This window comes from Mobula birostris, chromosome 5, assembly GCF_030028105.1.
Source record: "Mobula birostris isolate sMobBir1 chromosome 5, sMobBir1.hap1, whole genome shotgun sequence".
In the NCBI taxonomy this organism is placed as follows: Eukaryota; Metazoa; Chordata; class Chondrichthyes; order Myliobatiformes; family Myliobatidae; genus Mobula; species Mobula birostris.
Window position 1 is genome coordinate 136,526,310 of NC_092374.1, and position 16,454 is coordinate 136,542,763.

Below are 16,454 nucleotides of genomic sequence, written 5' to 3' on the forward strand. Positions count from 1 at the left end.
GAAATCTCTTCTGATGCTGCAGGGAGAAATTGACTAGAGCAAGGGAGATTTTGTTAGCTTCTACCCAGAAGGCTGAAATGAAGGCTAACAATGAGAGAAGACAGGGATTAGTTTTGTAGCCTGTTTGGTGTGTTCGGCATTTCCTCATGGACTGGGGAGGTTCCGGACTCAAGGAACGGTGCCGGATTCTTGAAAGTGATACCTTGGATCCAGCTCCCATCCATGACTACAACCATCATCACTCTGAGCAACCAGGACCGTCAGGACCGTCAGGAGTTGGCCACAAGGATCCTGTTACGACACGCACCCAACCGCACCAGCTTGTGGTGCTGAGATGCTGTAACTCGGCGGAGGCTGAAGGGAGATCTGACAAAGTTTCACAAGATTACAAAAGGCATAGATAGAGTAAACAGAATCTGTTTCCTAGAGTTGAAATATCTAATACCAGAGGGCATGTATTGAAGGTAAGAGGGGGTAGGTTTAAGGGGGAAGTGAGGGGAAAGTTATTTACTCAGAAAGTTGTGGATGTCTAGAATGCGCTGCTTGGTATGCTGGTAGAGACAAGTATATTAGAGGCTTTTAAGAGATGTTTGGATAGGCGCATGGATGTAAGGAAGATGGAGGGATATGGGAATGGTGAAGGTAGGAGGAATTATCTTTTGGGAGTTTTTGATTTACATTTTAGCTGGCTCGGCACAACATTGTGGGCTGAATAGCCTACTCCTGTGCCATTGTTCTGTGTTCTAAAGCTAAGGACCAGGTGTTGTAAGGCTGCCCAGGCACTCAGTGTTACCCAGGTGACACTGTTGTTACCAGTATGGTTGACAAGGAGCAGCTCCAAAATCTCAAGACAGTGAGAAAAAGATTAGAAGTTTACAGACTCAGAGCACAAGGCAATGGGTATGAATTCCTTAAATCAAGCATCACTTACTGTGATCACACCATTGATGCACAAGATTTACAGTAGTGGGTCAAGAAAATTCAAGCAGTGGTGGATGCTCCAAGACCAATTGCCGTGTTACAGTTCCAGTCCTCTAAGGATTTGTCAATTACCAGAACAGGTCCCTGCCAAACCTGGCTACTGTGCTCCATCTCTTGAGCTCATTGTTACAGATTGGGAAGAAAAGGCGATGGACAAAACAGTGTGAGGTGGCTTTCCAAAAGCCAAAGGCAAGGGGGTTGCCTTATATGGGGATTGAGAATAGTTGTGCCATCCAAGCTGAGAACTGAAGTGTTGAAGGAGCTACATGCCGGTCATCTAGACATGGTCAAAATGAAAGCCATGACTTGGAGCTTTGTCTGGTGGTCTGAGGCAGATCAGCAGATCAAGCAGCTTGCCATGCATTGTCTGGGATGCCAACATAACCAGAAGATATGTTGGCAATGTCTCTCCATCCCTGGAAATGGCCTGCATTGTCCTGGGAGAGGATTCATGTGGACTTTGCCAAACCATTCATGGGCATAAATTTCTTGGTAGTAGTGGATGCAGTTATAAAATGGCTAGAGATGTTTCCAATAGCCTCCACCACAGCCTTGCACACTGTTGATGTGTTGGGAGTCTCTTCTCTTGGACTGATGTTCCAGAATACTTAGACAGTGACAAAGGACCTCAGTTTGTAGGGGAATAGTTTCAGTCATTACAGAAAATGAGTGGAGTAAGACATATTACATCTGTACCATAATCACCCAGCTACAAATGGTTTGGCAGAAAGTTTTGTCTGGAGTCTGAAGAATGTACTGTCAACAGTGTCAACAGAACACACTATACTAACACTGAATCGGAAGCTCGCCAATTCCCTCCTTGTATATCACAATGCAGTACACTCCACAACCAACAACTTACCGGCTGTTCCTGGTTCATTCCTTGTATTCATGCTTGGATCTCCTCAAATCCAATCTCAGGAGAAGTATGCAGAAAATTGAGGACTGGCAAATTGAGGACTCCTCATACAAGACAGTTTGATGTTTCACTTCTGGCATTCCTGGCAAGGGACTACAGAGGTGGTCAAAAGTGGATACTTGGAAAAATTAATGACAGAACTGGACCACTCTCCTACACAGCAGAGTCAATTGTTAAAGAAAGGTGAGAGAGCTGTCAGAACCACTTCCTGCGGTGGCCAGTGCTATCATGTTTGCTGTTCTGTGCTGGGGCAGCAGGCTGAGGGTAGCAGACACCAACAGGATCAACAAACTTATTCGTAAGGCCAGTGATGTCGTGGGGATGGAACTGGACTCTCTCACGGTGGTGTCTGAAAAGAGGATGCTGTCTAAGTTGCATGCCATCTTGGTCAATGTCTCCCATCCACTACATAATGTACTGGGTGGGCACAGGAGTACATTCAGCCAGAGACTCATTCCTCCAAGAGCATCATAGGAAGTCATTCTTGCCAGTGGCCATCAAACTTTACAACTCCTCTCTTGGAGGGTCAGACATCCTGTGCCGATAGGCTGGTCCTGGACTTATTTCATAAGTTACGTAGTACTATTTATCGTTCCATTACTATTTACTATTTATGGTGCAACTGTAACGAAAACCAATTTCCCCCTGGGATCAATAAAGTATGACTATGACTATGCAGTCCCAGAGTCAACTCCTACAACCACCACAGAGAAGGTCCAAAACCTGACATTGTTGGACAGCCTTGAGTCTCACCTGTCAAGCAGAGTGACCCTGCCCCCCACCACCCGACACCTTGTCAGGAAAGACACTATCCTATAAAAGTAAGAAATCCTCCTTAGCTATAAAGTCTTTAAGCCTGAATGGGACAATTTAAAATTTACTATGCTGTGGATATATATATAATAATTGTATTGTATAGTAAACAGTGTATATAGTTGAGATGCATTTTATATTGAGTTGGAGTTTATAGGTAAGCAGGAAAGAGTGTTGTGTATTTAATATTTCAGTAATATTTGAGTAATATAGTTAATATATTCCTTGATTAAACACCTTTGTGTAAATAATTCATTATAGGTTGTACATATATGAATGGCATATGTGATTATGCCACCATGTCATAAATGTGTGCCTCACTAAAGTAAAAACAAAATGTACACGAGTTATCACCCAGGCTCCTGTGTTTTTCTTTTGATTTGGAGTTACAAAACATAAACACAAGAGAAAATCAACAGATGCTGGAGCTCAAAGTAACACACAAAATGCTGGGGGAACTCAGCAGATCAGGCAACATTTATGGAAAAGAGTACAGTCAACTGTACTCTTCAGAGTTCAGACTGACACTCTTCATCAGGACCCCTACTGGAGGATTTCAGCCTGAAACATTGAGTGTGTACTCTTTTCCAAAGACACTGCCCGGCTTGCTGAGTTTCTCCAGCATTTTCATTGTATTACATGCCCATCTACTTCACCCTGATTCTCCCACCCATCTACACTGGGGGCTTAATAGTAGTAACCAATTAACCTATCAGTCAGCATATCTTAGACACGTGCAAGGAAACTGGAAAACCCATCAGAGGGTCCATTTGGTTACACAGAGGTCATGAATAAACTTGGGTCACATTGGAACTGTGAAGCAATTGCATTACTCTGCCACCCAAATTTTATCTCTTATTTATGGGTGCCAATGTGTGTATCTCTAACTTTCTTTTCCTCTTGCAGAAACTCATAGGAAATGAATCATTTGCACTTCCATACTGGAATTTTGCCACAGGAACCAATGACTGTGATGTGTGTACAGATTCTTTGTTAGGATCCCAACATCCTGATGATCCAACATTAATAAGTGGGAGCTCCAGGTTCTCAGGATGGGAGATAGTATGTAACAGGTTGGTAATTGAATACTACAAATTGCAGGAGAGCACTGCATTAAACACTATTTGCAAAGTGGAAGACCCTGAAATCAGGGAAGCTGTTGTAGATGCAAGGGCTTAGGATTTGTATCAGTTAAAGGAAATCCAGAGTTTTCCATTTGCCTGTCGCATGCATTTTATTTATTTAGAGATAGAGCACTGAATAGGCACTTCCAGCCCTTCAAGCCGTACTGCCCAGCAATCCCCCGACAACGCCAGTTTAACTCTAACCTAATCACAGGACAATTTACAATGACCAATCAGCCAACCAGGTACGTCTTTGGACTATGGGAGGAAACAGGAAGACCCAACGAAACCCCATGCATTCCACGGGCAGGACGTACAAAGACTCCTTACAAAGGACGCCAAGGTTGAACTCCAAACTCCACCACCCCCAGTTGTCATAGCATTGCACTATCTGCTACATTACCATGGCGCCCATCTGATGCATTAGTGCATGGAGATGCACATGACCAACAGACTCATTTCTAAGTAGTCATAACTTGTGAAGTCCAGCTCAAAGCAAGCTCCATTTTAACTATTTCCACCTACTACACATACACAGTTCTCACACGGGTCAAGGACCCGTTCTTAAACCTCCCCTCCCCATGTCATTTGCCTCTCCCCTACTGGTTTCCATTCTCACCTCCTGATCAGTCTTCACACTGTTCCTGCTTCCCTCCTCTAGCAGCTCCCTTTAATGTTAGCAGTACCCTCCTCCCACATTGTTTCTCACATTCTCACATGCTCTCTCTTTCAACTTTGTCCGCTCCTACCTGGCACTTCCTGTCCACCCTCTTCCAACCATCCATTGATCACCTCAGACTCCCTTCTTACCACTCCAATTCTCTTTGTGCTGACTTTCTCACCTCTCCAATTTAAATCCTGATGCAACATTTTGACCTGAAATATTGACAATTCCTTTCCTCCTACAGATGCTACTCCACCCACTGAGTTCCTCCAGCAGGTTGTTTGTTGCTCCATTTTAACTTAAATCAGCTGCAGGAAGTACATTTTTCCTTGTTTAACTACTACACCACACTGCACTACAAATTGCCAAGGTGGACTGAATGGGAGAAAGACAAATATGTGCTTTGTATGCAATAGGTTTAATGTTTCATATTGAATTGTCATACCTTAAATGATAACTGTTTCTTTCCAAAGATGCTTCTGACCTGTTGAGGGTTTCCAACATTTTCTATTTCTCTGCTTGGGTCATGGAGTCATAATGCACTGAGAAAGTATCTTCAACTCACCATGTCCATCCTGACCACCAAGTGCCAATCTGCACTAATTGTTTACATCTAAGAACTTAAAGCTCTACCCTTTCAACCTCAATACTGTACCGCCCCACTTTCTGAAGTCAGTGAAGACTCTTTTGTTGACACTGAAGAAAAAGTTGTTGTCTTGACTGCATACCACTTAGTTCTTTATCTCCTTCCTGTACTCTGATTTATAATTTGAGATATGGCCTACTACAGGGGTATCATCTGTAAACTTACCAATGGAGTTAGAGCAGAAACTAGCAATGTAGTCACGAGTATACAGGGAGTAAAAGAGGGGTCTGAGGATGCACCAGTCATGTCAGAGTGTTGTTGCCTATCCCTACTGTTCAGGTAAGGATCACAAGCACAAAACACAAAATGAAAATCAGCGTTAAAATCTGCGTTTGATAGTTGCTGTGAAGTGGATACACTGAGGGGCCAGTTTCCAATGCTCTATTTCTTCTGTACACTTAGTTGCCCATAATACAAACAAAACAGCTGCACAAAACATATCTGCTGCAGGGTAAATTGGCAAATATTGTAATGTTACTGTAGGAAAGTCCATATTATTGGAATACATATTCCTTGATCCATGCCCTATCAAGCATATCTCCCCAAAAGAGATGAATTTCACTGTAACATTTTTAATATCCCATGAAGTAATCAAAAATGGAAGATTATTTCCTTTAGAGTATGAGTCTAGGAAACTGGTGGATCACATTCTTGAACCACTGCAGTCCATGTGGTGAAGGTACTGCTGCGCTGCATTAGATCTTGATGTAACAGAATACCTTAGTTAGCCATTGCAATGCACAGTTATAAATGATCCATATTATTGAGGACTGAATGTTTATCAATCAGACTTGTGTAACAATGGCAGACCTGCTTTCCTAAAATGTGTGATTGAGTTGATAGGTTGTTAGAACATAGAATATTGAAAGCAACAGCACATTAAGGCCCTTCGGCCCACAATGTTGTGCCGACGATGTAACCTCCTCTAGAAACTGCCTAGAATTTCCCTAGCGCATAGTCCTCTTTTTTCTAACCTCCGTATACCTATCTAAGAGGCTCTTAAAAGACCCTATTGTATCTGCTTCCACCACCAACACTGGCACCACTCTCTGTGTAGAAAAACTTACCCCTGACATCCCCTCGGTAGCTATTTCCAAGCACCTTAAAAATATGCTCCCTCGTGTTAGCCATTTCAGCCCTGGGAAAAAGCGGCTGACTATCCACATGACCAATGTCTCTCATCATCTTATACACCTCTATCAGGTCAGCTCTCATCCTCCGTTGCTCCAAGGAGAAAAGGCCAAGTACACTCAACCTATTCTCATAAAGCATGCTCCCTAATCCAGGCAACATCCTTGTAAATCTCCTCTGCACTCTCTCTATAGTATCCACATCCTTCCTGTAGTGAGGTGACCAGAACACAGTACTCCAAGTGGGGTCTGACCAAGGTTTTATATAACTGTAACATTACCTCACGGCTCTTACATTATGAGAACACCCTTGAACTCAATCCCATGGTTGAGGAATGCCAACATACCATACACCTTTTTAACCACAGAGTCAACCTGCGCAGCAGCTTTGAGTGTCCTATCGACATGGACTCCAAGATCTCTCAGATCTTCCACACTGCCAAATGTCTTACCATTAATATTATATTCTGTCTTCAAATTTGACGTACCAAAATTAACCACCAAACTTATCTGGGTTGAAGTCTATCTGCCACTTCTCAGCCCAGTTCTGCATTCTATCAATGTCCCGCTGCAACCTCTGACAACCCTCCAGATTATCCACAATACCCCTAACCTTTGTGTCATCAGCAAACTTACTAACTCATTCTTCTACTTCTTCATCCAGGTTATTTATAAAAATCACAAAGAGGAAGGGTTCCAGAACTTACTAACTCATTCTTCTACTTCTTCATCCAGGTTATTTATAAAAATCACAAAGAGGAAGGGTTCCAGAACAGATCCCTGTGGAATACCACTGGTCACTGACCTCCACGAAGAATACAGACCATCTAAACCACTCTTTGCCTTCTGTAGGGAAGCATTCTGTATCCACAAAGCAAGGTCTCCTTAGATCCCGTGGCTCCGTACTTTCTGAAGGAGCCTTGCATGGGGAATATTATCAGATGCCTTACTGGAATCCATATACACAACACCCACAGCTCTACCTTCATCAATGTGTTTTGTTATGTCCTCAAAGAATTCAATCAGGCTCATAAGACACAACCTGCCCTTGACAAAGCCATGCTGACTATCCCTAATCAGAATATGTCTCTCCAAATGCTCATAAATCCTGCCTCTGAGGATCTTCTCCAACAACTTGCCCACCACTGAAATCAGACTCACTGGTCTATAATGGCCTGGGTTATCCCTACTCCCTTTCTTGAATAAGGGAACAACATTTGCAACCCTCCAATCATCCAGTACATCTCCCGTCCCTATTGATGACGCAAGAGGCTCAGCAATCTCTTCCCTTGCTTCCCACAATAGCTTGGGGTATATCTCATCCAGTCCCAGTGACTTATCTAATTTAATGCTTCTCAAAAGCTCCAGCACATCCTCTTTCTTAACGTCCATATGCTCGTGTTTTAGTCCACTGTAAGTTATCCTCACAATTGCCAAGGTCTTTTTCCATGGTGAATACTGAGGCAAATACAGAAACAATTGTTGTAACAAATGAATACATATATGGTCATCACCACCAGCTATTTTTGGTTTAAGCTTATTTATGTTAAAATTGAATTTAAATTCCTTAGTTGGTGCAGTGAGATTTAAACTTATGTGTTCATTTCATTACTCCAGGGCACTGGATTACGGTCCAGCAACATCAACCCAGGTTGCAGTAAGATGTTATTAGTATTATAAGTTCTAATATTCAGTTGTTGTGATTTGTATACAAATTTATAGCTTAGATGATTATAATCGCTTTGTCACCCTTTGCAATGGAACAAATGAGGGTCCAATCAAAAGAGGGTTCATGGAAAAGGACAACATACAGCTGCCAACCGTGGAGGATATCCATCGTTGTTTATCTATTGAAACGTTTGATACTCCACCTTATTTCCAGAATTCCAGCTTCAGCTTCAGGTAATATATTCAAACTTGACTCAGAATTGAGAATTAGTATGAATTGGTTTTATGGTAATTAATGAAAGATCTTCATGCAACAGACACGCTTAGGGAGAACTGAAAAGAACTCAAGTGTATGAGGTAAATGCTTGGCAACTAATTTCATGATTCCTAAATGTTAATGGGGTCAGGTAACACTCATTATTCAGGTGCAAATTAATATTCAAAAATGAGGTATAAAATATCTGTGCACATATATGACAGGAAGGATGAAAGATATGATTGAATGCAACCTTGAAAAGGCATGTACATGTAAATCTAACTACCATGTAACAGCGTGCAGAGCAGTCAGAACGTAAAGCAACTCTGTGTTTCATGCCACCTGTGTCTTTTTACACATCCACACACTAGTCTATATCTTGCATCATCATACATGACATGAAAAAGACTTCCCTGCTCAATGGAATTATGAGCTATTCGGTGGTAATTTGGTGTATTATTTCTTCTCAAAGACCGTGTAGTTGTATGTTTCTGGAGTCTGTGCCTGACTAAATTGTAAGCAAGTATTTTATGACAGTGAAAATGTAATGTAGCATTGGGGAACCAGTGGGACAACTCATGAGCTGCTGTCTCACAATGCACACAACCTGGGTTTAATCCTGACATCAGTGCTGTCTGAGTGGAGTTTGCATGTTCTCCATTGAAATGTATGGCTTGTTTTGTCTGTGCACGATTACATATCAATGAAATAAAAGCACGCAGGAGATGGCTTTAACTGGTGTACATGAACAGACAACAGCACATGCGCAGACAACAGATCAATATGCAGTGCTAAGGGCGGGGTGGGGTCAGTGCTCTAAAAAAAAAGATCCGTGCATTATACATTTCTCCCCCTTTAGATTAATGCAACATAAAACTACATATGTACAAAATATTCAATTTCCCTTTCATAAACCCATATTCCAAATAAACATGCTTTCACAATAACAGTCCATAGCTAACTTCACAGTTCTAAAGGTTCAGTCTTTTGGGTGGCACTCTGTTACTTTCAGGATAGTGCCTCTGGATCTGTGGAGTGGAATCAGGTTTGGCAGGTGTCCTGACAACGATAACATTCTTCTTGTGCCTCCGGACCTGTGGAGCTGCATCAGGTCTGGCACATGCCTTGCAAAAGGCATCGTTCTCGGTTTCTGATGTCACATTGCTGTCAGTCACATTGCCACTGAGAGTTAAGTCTGGTGACTGTAATGTGTCCATCTTGTTGGATGCAGTCGACTCAGGTGTGTTCTTCCGTTGAGCATCCAGTATCTGGTCCACACGACGTCCCCATATTTGGTCTCCAACATCCACTGTGTGCATCAGTTCTAGTAGCTATCCTACCGGGTGTCCACTTGTCTTCTCCCAAAAGCCCAAGAATGTGTAGGTTTCTGGGTTAGTTGGCCACTGTAGGTTATACTATTGTGTAGGAGAGTTATAGAACTTGGAAAGAAATTGCTGGCATTGTGGGGAGAATAAAATGGAATTGGTGTTGGATGAGTATAAATAGGTTGGTACAGACTCAGTAGGTGGAACTAAAAATAGATCAATACATTAAATAAAGAGGTAAGGAACAACATGACAGAAAGAAAAGACATATCAAAATGAAATAGATAACAAGAAAGACACTAATTAAACCAAAATGGAGCAAAGCAAATAATAAAAAGTACAGAAAGAGAGATTGAAGAAAAATCAAAATCACTCCAGAAGTGTCTTACTAATAAGTTGTTGTTGTTATATGACAGCATTTAAGTATAATAAAGGTAGTTAAGAACTGTGATACAAACAAAATAAGGGATTGTGTCTATTGACTATTCCTTCAGAATCAGAATAATGAAAAAAACTCTACATGACAATAAGAAATATATATAAAATTTAAGTTAAATAAATAGTGCAAAAAGAGAGCAAAATAAATAAGTGTTCACGGGTTCAACGTCCATTCAGAAATCTGATGGCAGTGGAGAAGAAGCTGATCCTGAATCATTGAGTGTGTGCTTTTAGGGTCCTATACCTTTTCTTTGATGGTAGCAATGAGAAGAGCACATGTCCTGGGTGATGGGGGCCCTTCATGATGGATGCTGCTGTTTTGAAGCATTGTATTTTGAGAGTGCCTTTGAAGGTAGAGAGGCTAGTGCCCATGATGGAACTGACTCAGGCTACGTCCACACTAGACCGGATAATTTCCTCCTACTGGGCATGTGCAGGACACACAGAAAACAAGTGAAGAGGAAACAGTATACTTGGTGCGCGTTGGTCCAGTTACAGACTAGAAAAACTTAAAAGGAAATTGCCAAACAAAAAACTTGGTGCACGTTTGTCCAGAAACATTTCCTACTGCCATAGTCTCTTTACCGATGAAAGGGACGACAGCTACAACTAAATGCAGTAAGGCTTGTTACTGGGCAAAAGTGAAATTTGCTGTTACCCTATTTGTTTGTCTTTATTTTTGCCATGTCTTGTGTAATATTTTGCTGTATTTAACATGTGCAATAAAACGAGTTACTGGGCAAAAGTGACAATTGCATCTATTGAATGTTTGCACAAGCAATTGTGACGAGAATACACATAAATTAAGATGTTTGCTGGCCTGGGATAGCACCAGTGGCATCAGCAGTTGGTCTGCCACCTGTCCTCAGGGGAGGGAGAGATAAGGAACACAATGAAGCAGCATTTGGAGATGTTAATGAAGGAGCCATCAGTCTGGGTATTGTCAAGATCAGCTCCCCCTTTGAACCCTGAACTGTTTGAAGTGTGATGGACAGGCGATACCCCAGCAGGGGGATAAAAAGGGACAGGTTCGCTAAGGCAAGACACACACGACACCACGAGGTAATGAGACCCTGGAAGCGGCGCCCCCCCGCAAGTCGGCGGGAGTCGTTTGGAAGGCTGGTTGCAGAACCAAGCCATAGACGCACAGGGTGGAAAAGTACGATCAGCGGGAACCCGGCGTGTGTCCGCCCTTGCTTGGGTGCCGTGTTCACTGCATAGGATCGACCGCATCTGGAGGAGGGGTCACAGTCGGTGACCTCAGGTGACATCACAAAGGACTCGCCCGAAAGCTGCTTGTGAGCAATATCGCAGGTCTGTGTGTGGAAGCCGTTTTGAATGATCAGTCGTTCTTGTTCTCTCTCTCCTTCCCCCCACATTGTCCATCGCCACGGCAACGATTACTGCGAACTGAACTAAATTGAACTGGACTTTGTGTCACTTTGAAATTGGTCATTTACCCCTAGACAACAATAGAGCTTGATTGATCCTGTTATCTTAATTCTGTGCACATGTGTTTATCATTGCTGAACTGTTGCATTTATTATCCTTTCGATTACTGTGTTGCTTGTTTCTTTAATAAAACTTTCTTAGTTCTAGTAATCCAGACTCCAACTGAGTGATCCATTTCTGCTGGCTTGGCAACCCATTTACGGGGTACGTAACACAATACATTAATAAAGCACCTTGCTAAATGTATAAAACATGTCTGCATCAGTGTTACCTTGTATTTCCATACAAAGTTACATTAGGCTGTTACACATCTATTGTCAGATATTGTTGTTGTGGTGTTGGAGGCTGCGTTCAAGAACACAATGAAATGCCGCGCTGCCGCCACCATCTGTTCCGGTACGTCATGACAGCGGTTTTAAAAATAGCCAGTTGCCCCATACACACTACGTTGGATATTAGGCATTTTCAGATTTATTCACTCTGGAGAGCGTTTCTGAAAAGCTCCATTTTCGGGGGAGGAAAATGCTGTTTCAATGTGGACAGAGGGTCAAAATAAAGAGAAAAAGCTTCGGTTACAGATTTATCCGGTCTAGTGTGGACGTAGCCTCAGTTACAATTTTTTTGCACCTTATTTCAATCCTGTGCAGTGGCCTCTCCATACTGGATGGTGATGCAACTAGTTAGAATGCTCTCCACGATTCATCTGTAGAAATTTACGAGTTTTTGGTGACATGCCAAGTCTCCTCAAAAAAAAATCCACTGTTGTGCCTTCTTTGTAATTGCATCAATATGTTTGGCCCAGGATAGTTAGAAACAATATAGAAACATAGAAAACATACAGCACAATACAGGCCCTTCGGCCCACAAAGCTGTGCCGAACATGTCCCTACCTTAGAACTACCTAGGCTTTATCCATAGCCCTCTATTTTTCTAAGCTCCATGTAGCCATCCAGGAGTATCTTAAAAGACCCTATCGTTTCCGCCTCCACCACCGCCATCGGCAGCCCATTCCACACACTCACCACTCTCTGCGTAAAAAACTTACGCCTGACATCTCCTCTGTACCTCCTTCCAAGCACCTTAAAACTATGCCCTCTAGTGCTAGCCAATTCAGCCCTGGGGAAAAACCTCTGACTATCCACACGATCAATGCCTCTCATTATCTTGTACACCTCTATCAAGTCACCTCTCATCCTCCGTCACTGCAAGGAGAAAAAGCCGAATTCACTCAACCTACTCTCATAAGGCATGTTCCCCAATCCAGATCTTCAGATATGTTGACACTCAGGAATTTGGAACTACTCACCCTTTCCACTGCTGATCCCTCAATGAGGACTGGTGCGTATGTCCTCAACATCCCTTTCCTGGAGTTCACAATCAATTCCTTGGTCTTATTGACTTTTAGTGCAAGGTTGTTGCAACACCACTCAAACAACTGACCTATGTCATGTTTGTACACCTCCCCATCACAATCAGAAATTCTGCCAACATAGTAGAGTTACAGGCAAATTTGTAGAAGGTGCTTGAGCTCTCCCTAGCCACACAGTCGTGGGTGTAGCGAGAGTAGAACAGTAGGCTTAGCACACATCGTTGAGATGTTGATTGCCAGCAAGTTATTTCTGATTCACACTGACTGTGGTCTCTTAGTGAGGAAGTCAAGGATCTAGTTTCAGACAGAGGTACAGAGGCCCAGGTTTTGGAGGATGTTGATTTGAATTGAGGGTATGACTGTGTTGAATGCTGAGCTGTAATCAATAAACAGCAGCCTGATGTAGGTGTTGCTAATGTCCAGGTGATGCAAGGCCAAGTGGAGAGCCAGTGAGATTGCATCCACTGTAGGAAGTGTATGGTCATGCACCTTGGGAGAATAAAAGCATAGACTATTTTCTAAATGGAGAAAAGATTAAAAAATCTGATGTATAAAGGGACTTGGGAGTCCTCATGCAGGATTCCCTAAAGGTTAATTTGCAGCTTGAGTAGGGTGATGAGGAAAATAAATGCATTAATTTCAAGAGGACTAGAATATAAAAGCAAGGATGTAATGTTGAGGCTTTATAAGGCACTGGTAAGGCTTCATTTGGAGTAATGTGAGCAGTTTTGAGCCTCATATCTAAGAAAGGATGTGCTGACGTTGGAGAGCGTCCGGAGGAGAATGATTCCAGGAATGAAAGGGTTACCATATGATGAACGATTGATGGATCTGGGGCTGTACTTCCTGGAATTCAGAAGAATAAGGGGGGATCTTATTGAAACCTATCAAATGTTGAAAGGCCTTGATAGAGTGGATATTGAAAGGATGTTTCCTATGGTGGGGACTCTAGGACCAGAGGACACAGCCTCAGAATAGAAGGATGTCCATTTAGCCAGAGAGTGGTGAATCTGTGGAATTCATTGCCACGTGCAGTTGTCGAGGCCAAGCCATTGGGTATATTTAAGGTAGAGATTGATAGATTCTTGATTAGTCAGGGGATGAAAGGTTGGGCGGGGGGAGGCAGGAGACTGGGGCTAAAAGGGAAAATAGATCAGCCATGTTGAAAAGGTGGAGCAGACTTGATGGGCCAAATGGGTTATATCTTATGGTCTTGTGGTGATAGCCAAATTGCAGTGGGTCCAGGTCCTTATGCTGCTGGATTCTGCTTACTCTTTTTTTTAATGTTTTTGAGTAGTTTGATGGGACGATCAAAGCAGACTGGGGCGTGCTTCAAACATGAATCCCTTATCTTATACTGAATATCCACATTTGATAGAATAGTTGACCACTCATTATCTTCAATATTGCTTCAAGATCCTTCTGCCATACTGCTTTGAGATTGTTACACGGTTCACCCAGAGTGCTTGAACATTTTATGATGCTTTATGAACTTCCTGTGGTAATGTGAAGTATTCAGTTGAAAGGTTACTTGTGGGTCAACATTCTTGAATATGCTACACTGTCCACGGCTTTGTCTCCTGGGTGATAGGACAATGATACCTAATGTAAACAATGACAAATTTACTATTTTAAAGGTGGGTCTCATCACAGCTGCAAGAATTATATTGCAAAACTGGAAAAAACCCAGATGTCCCACTGTGAAGGAATGGACTGAGGAAATGATTAAGATTTCATCATATGAACACATGTTGGGAAGAATTAACAGTGAGGGAAAAGTGCAAGATGCGTGGGATCAATTTTGGTTGTATGTTAGTTTAAACTTAGATTAGAACTTCTTTCTGTTTCTAAGTTTTATTTGTTTTCCTGTCATGGGGTGGCTGTGAAAATATGCTGTACTGTGTGTGCTCTATGATATGCTGTGCTGCTTTGTAAAATAAGAATAAATAATAATAAAAATTTGAATTACAAAAAAAAAACATGAATTCCTAAGTATTTTCCAGTCCGCCAACTCAAAACAGTCCTGTGAGTATTCCTCCTCCTCTATTGACCATACTTCCTTGCTGCTCTCCTTGGTCTCTGCCTATATGCTGGGCTTAGACGATGATCAAATTTTCCAAAGTGTAGGCATGCGATGGTACAGTAAGGTTCTTGATAACGATATAACAGTGGTCAAGTGCATTGGCTCCTTTGTTTTCACAGGTGATACATTGGTGGTAGCTGCTCAGTGACTTCTTCAACTGACCTAGTTGAAATCATCCGCAATGATAGACAAGGTATCAGGGTACGCTATTTCATAACTGCTGATCATGGAGCACAATTTCTCCAGTGCCTGTCTGACATTGGCCAGAATATACACCACGACCAGGATGTTGGCAGGAAACTCCCTCGGCAGATAAAATGCATGACATTTGACCGCTAGATGTTCGAGGTCAGATGAGCAAGATTGAGACAGAACCACTACATCTGTGCACCACTATAAAGTAAACATAAAGCATAATCTAGCTCCACTTCCTTTAAAAGAATCAGTTCTCCTGTCTTTTCAGAGAATTATGAAGCTTTTGGGCTGCAATGCTACATCCAAAGTGACAGATGTGAGTCATGTTTCCATGAAACAATGTACACAGCAGTTCATGATATCCCTCTGGTACTGCAATCTTGCTCTGAGATCTTCACTTTTATTTTCCAGAGATTGTACATTTGCCAGCAGGTCAGGTGGAGTGGGTGTCAAAGGTCTCTGTGTTTCAATTGTAGGTGCAGATTGGTTTGTCTTCCAGGCTTCCATTTTGTTAAAGGGGAACTGCATTTACAACCTGAGTCTGCAGTCCAAGATCCGCCGATTTTGACTATCAATGGATTTGTTTAAACTTCCTAAAATGATTTTCCTTACTGAAGTTCCTATAGTTGTGACTATAGATTTCAGCTGTAGTAGTCCTAAATGGGAATATTTGATGAGTCCCATTGGAACTGCATGCAAAGATTCGCCACTTATTGACGCCATCTTGGCAAATCTTGACTTTGGGCCATTATTAGTAAATTGTCGGGAGATAAGTGTCTGAGAATTGCTTTGCTGAATTTTAATGGAATTAAAAACATTGCCAGGCTAATGCTGTCTTTAAAAGTCACATAACAGACCAACAGCATCTTCAGTTGTAAGGTCCTCCTATTGATAGAAATTCTCCCAGCTGCAAGAACAATTGTAGCAGCTCTAACAGCAGCAGTCACCTCTCAAAGCAACAATGGACATTGAACTTCGTTAGCCTATTAAATAGGTCCTGGCGAAAAATCTCATTGGAGTCTTTATATTATAATATGTCGTTAATTATATAGTATGTACTGTAATACACATCCTCTCTAAACCTGGTTCTTCTAACAACAAAAAGAGCTTCATGATTCTCTGCTATGGATTGTATGGTATGTTCCTACCGAGAGATATCTTTTGTTCTTCATGATTTACTTCTTTCACAAAGTATAGGTTGGAAGAGGTCTAAATAAGATTAGTGAAAAAGAAAATGTCACTAAAATGGTTAGAAATTTATTCTAAGTTCATTCCAATGGGTGTTTTCTGTAACTGTTTGCCTACATATTGGGCACCAGCAACTTGGGACAGCCATAGATAGAAAACATTGTTATTCATACAAGATCACCATGATTATCAAAATATCCTGA

At 42.0% G+C, this 16,454-nt stretch overlaps 1 protein-coding gene across 1 annotated transcript in view; it reads left to right on the forward strand.

The window, feature by feature from the left end:
* Nucleotides 1-16,454, forward strand: part of dct (dopachrome tautomerase) — a 67,869-nt gene that overhangs the window by 22,570 nt on the left and 28,845 nt on the right. The window contains exons 4-5 of the mRNA XM_072259494.1: nt 3,620-3,786; nt 8,000-8,179. Coding sequence (XP_072115595.1) covers nt 3,620-3,786; nt 8,000-8,179 — 347 coding nt within the window. The remainder of the gene's footprint in view (nt 1-3,619; nt 3,787-7,999; nt 8,180-16,454) is intronic.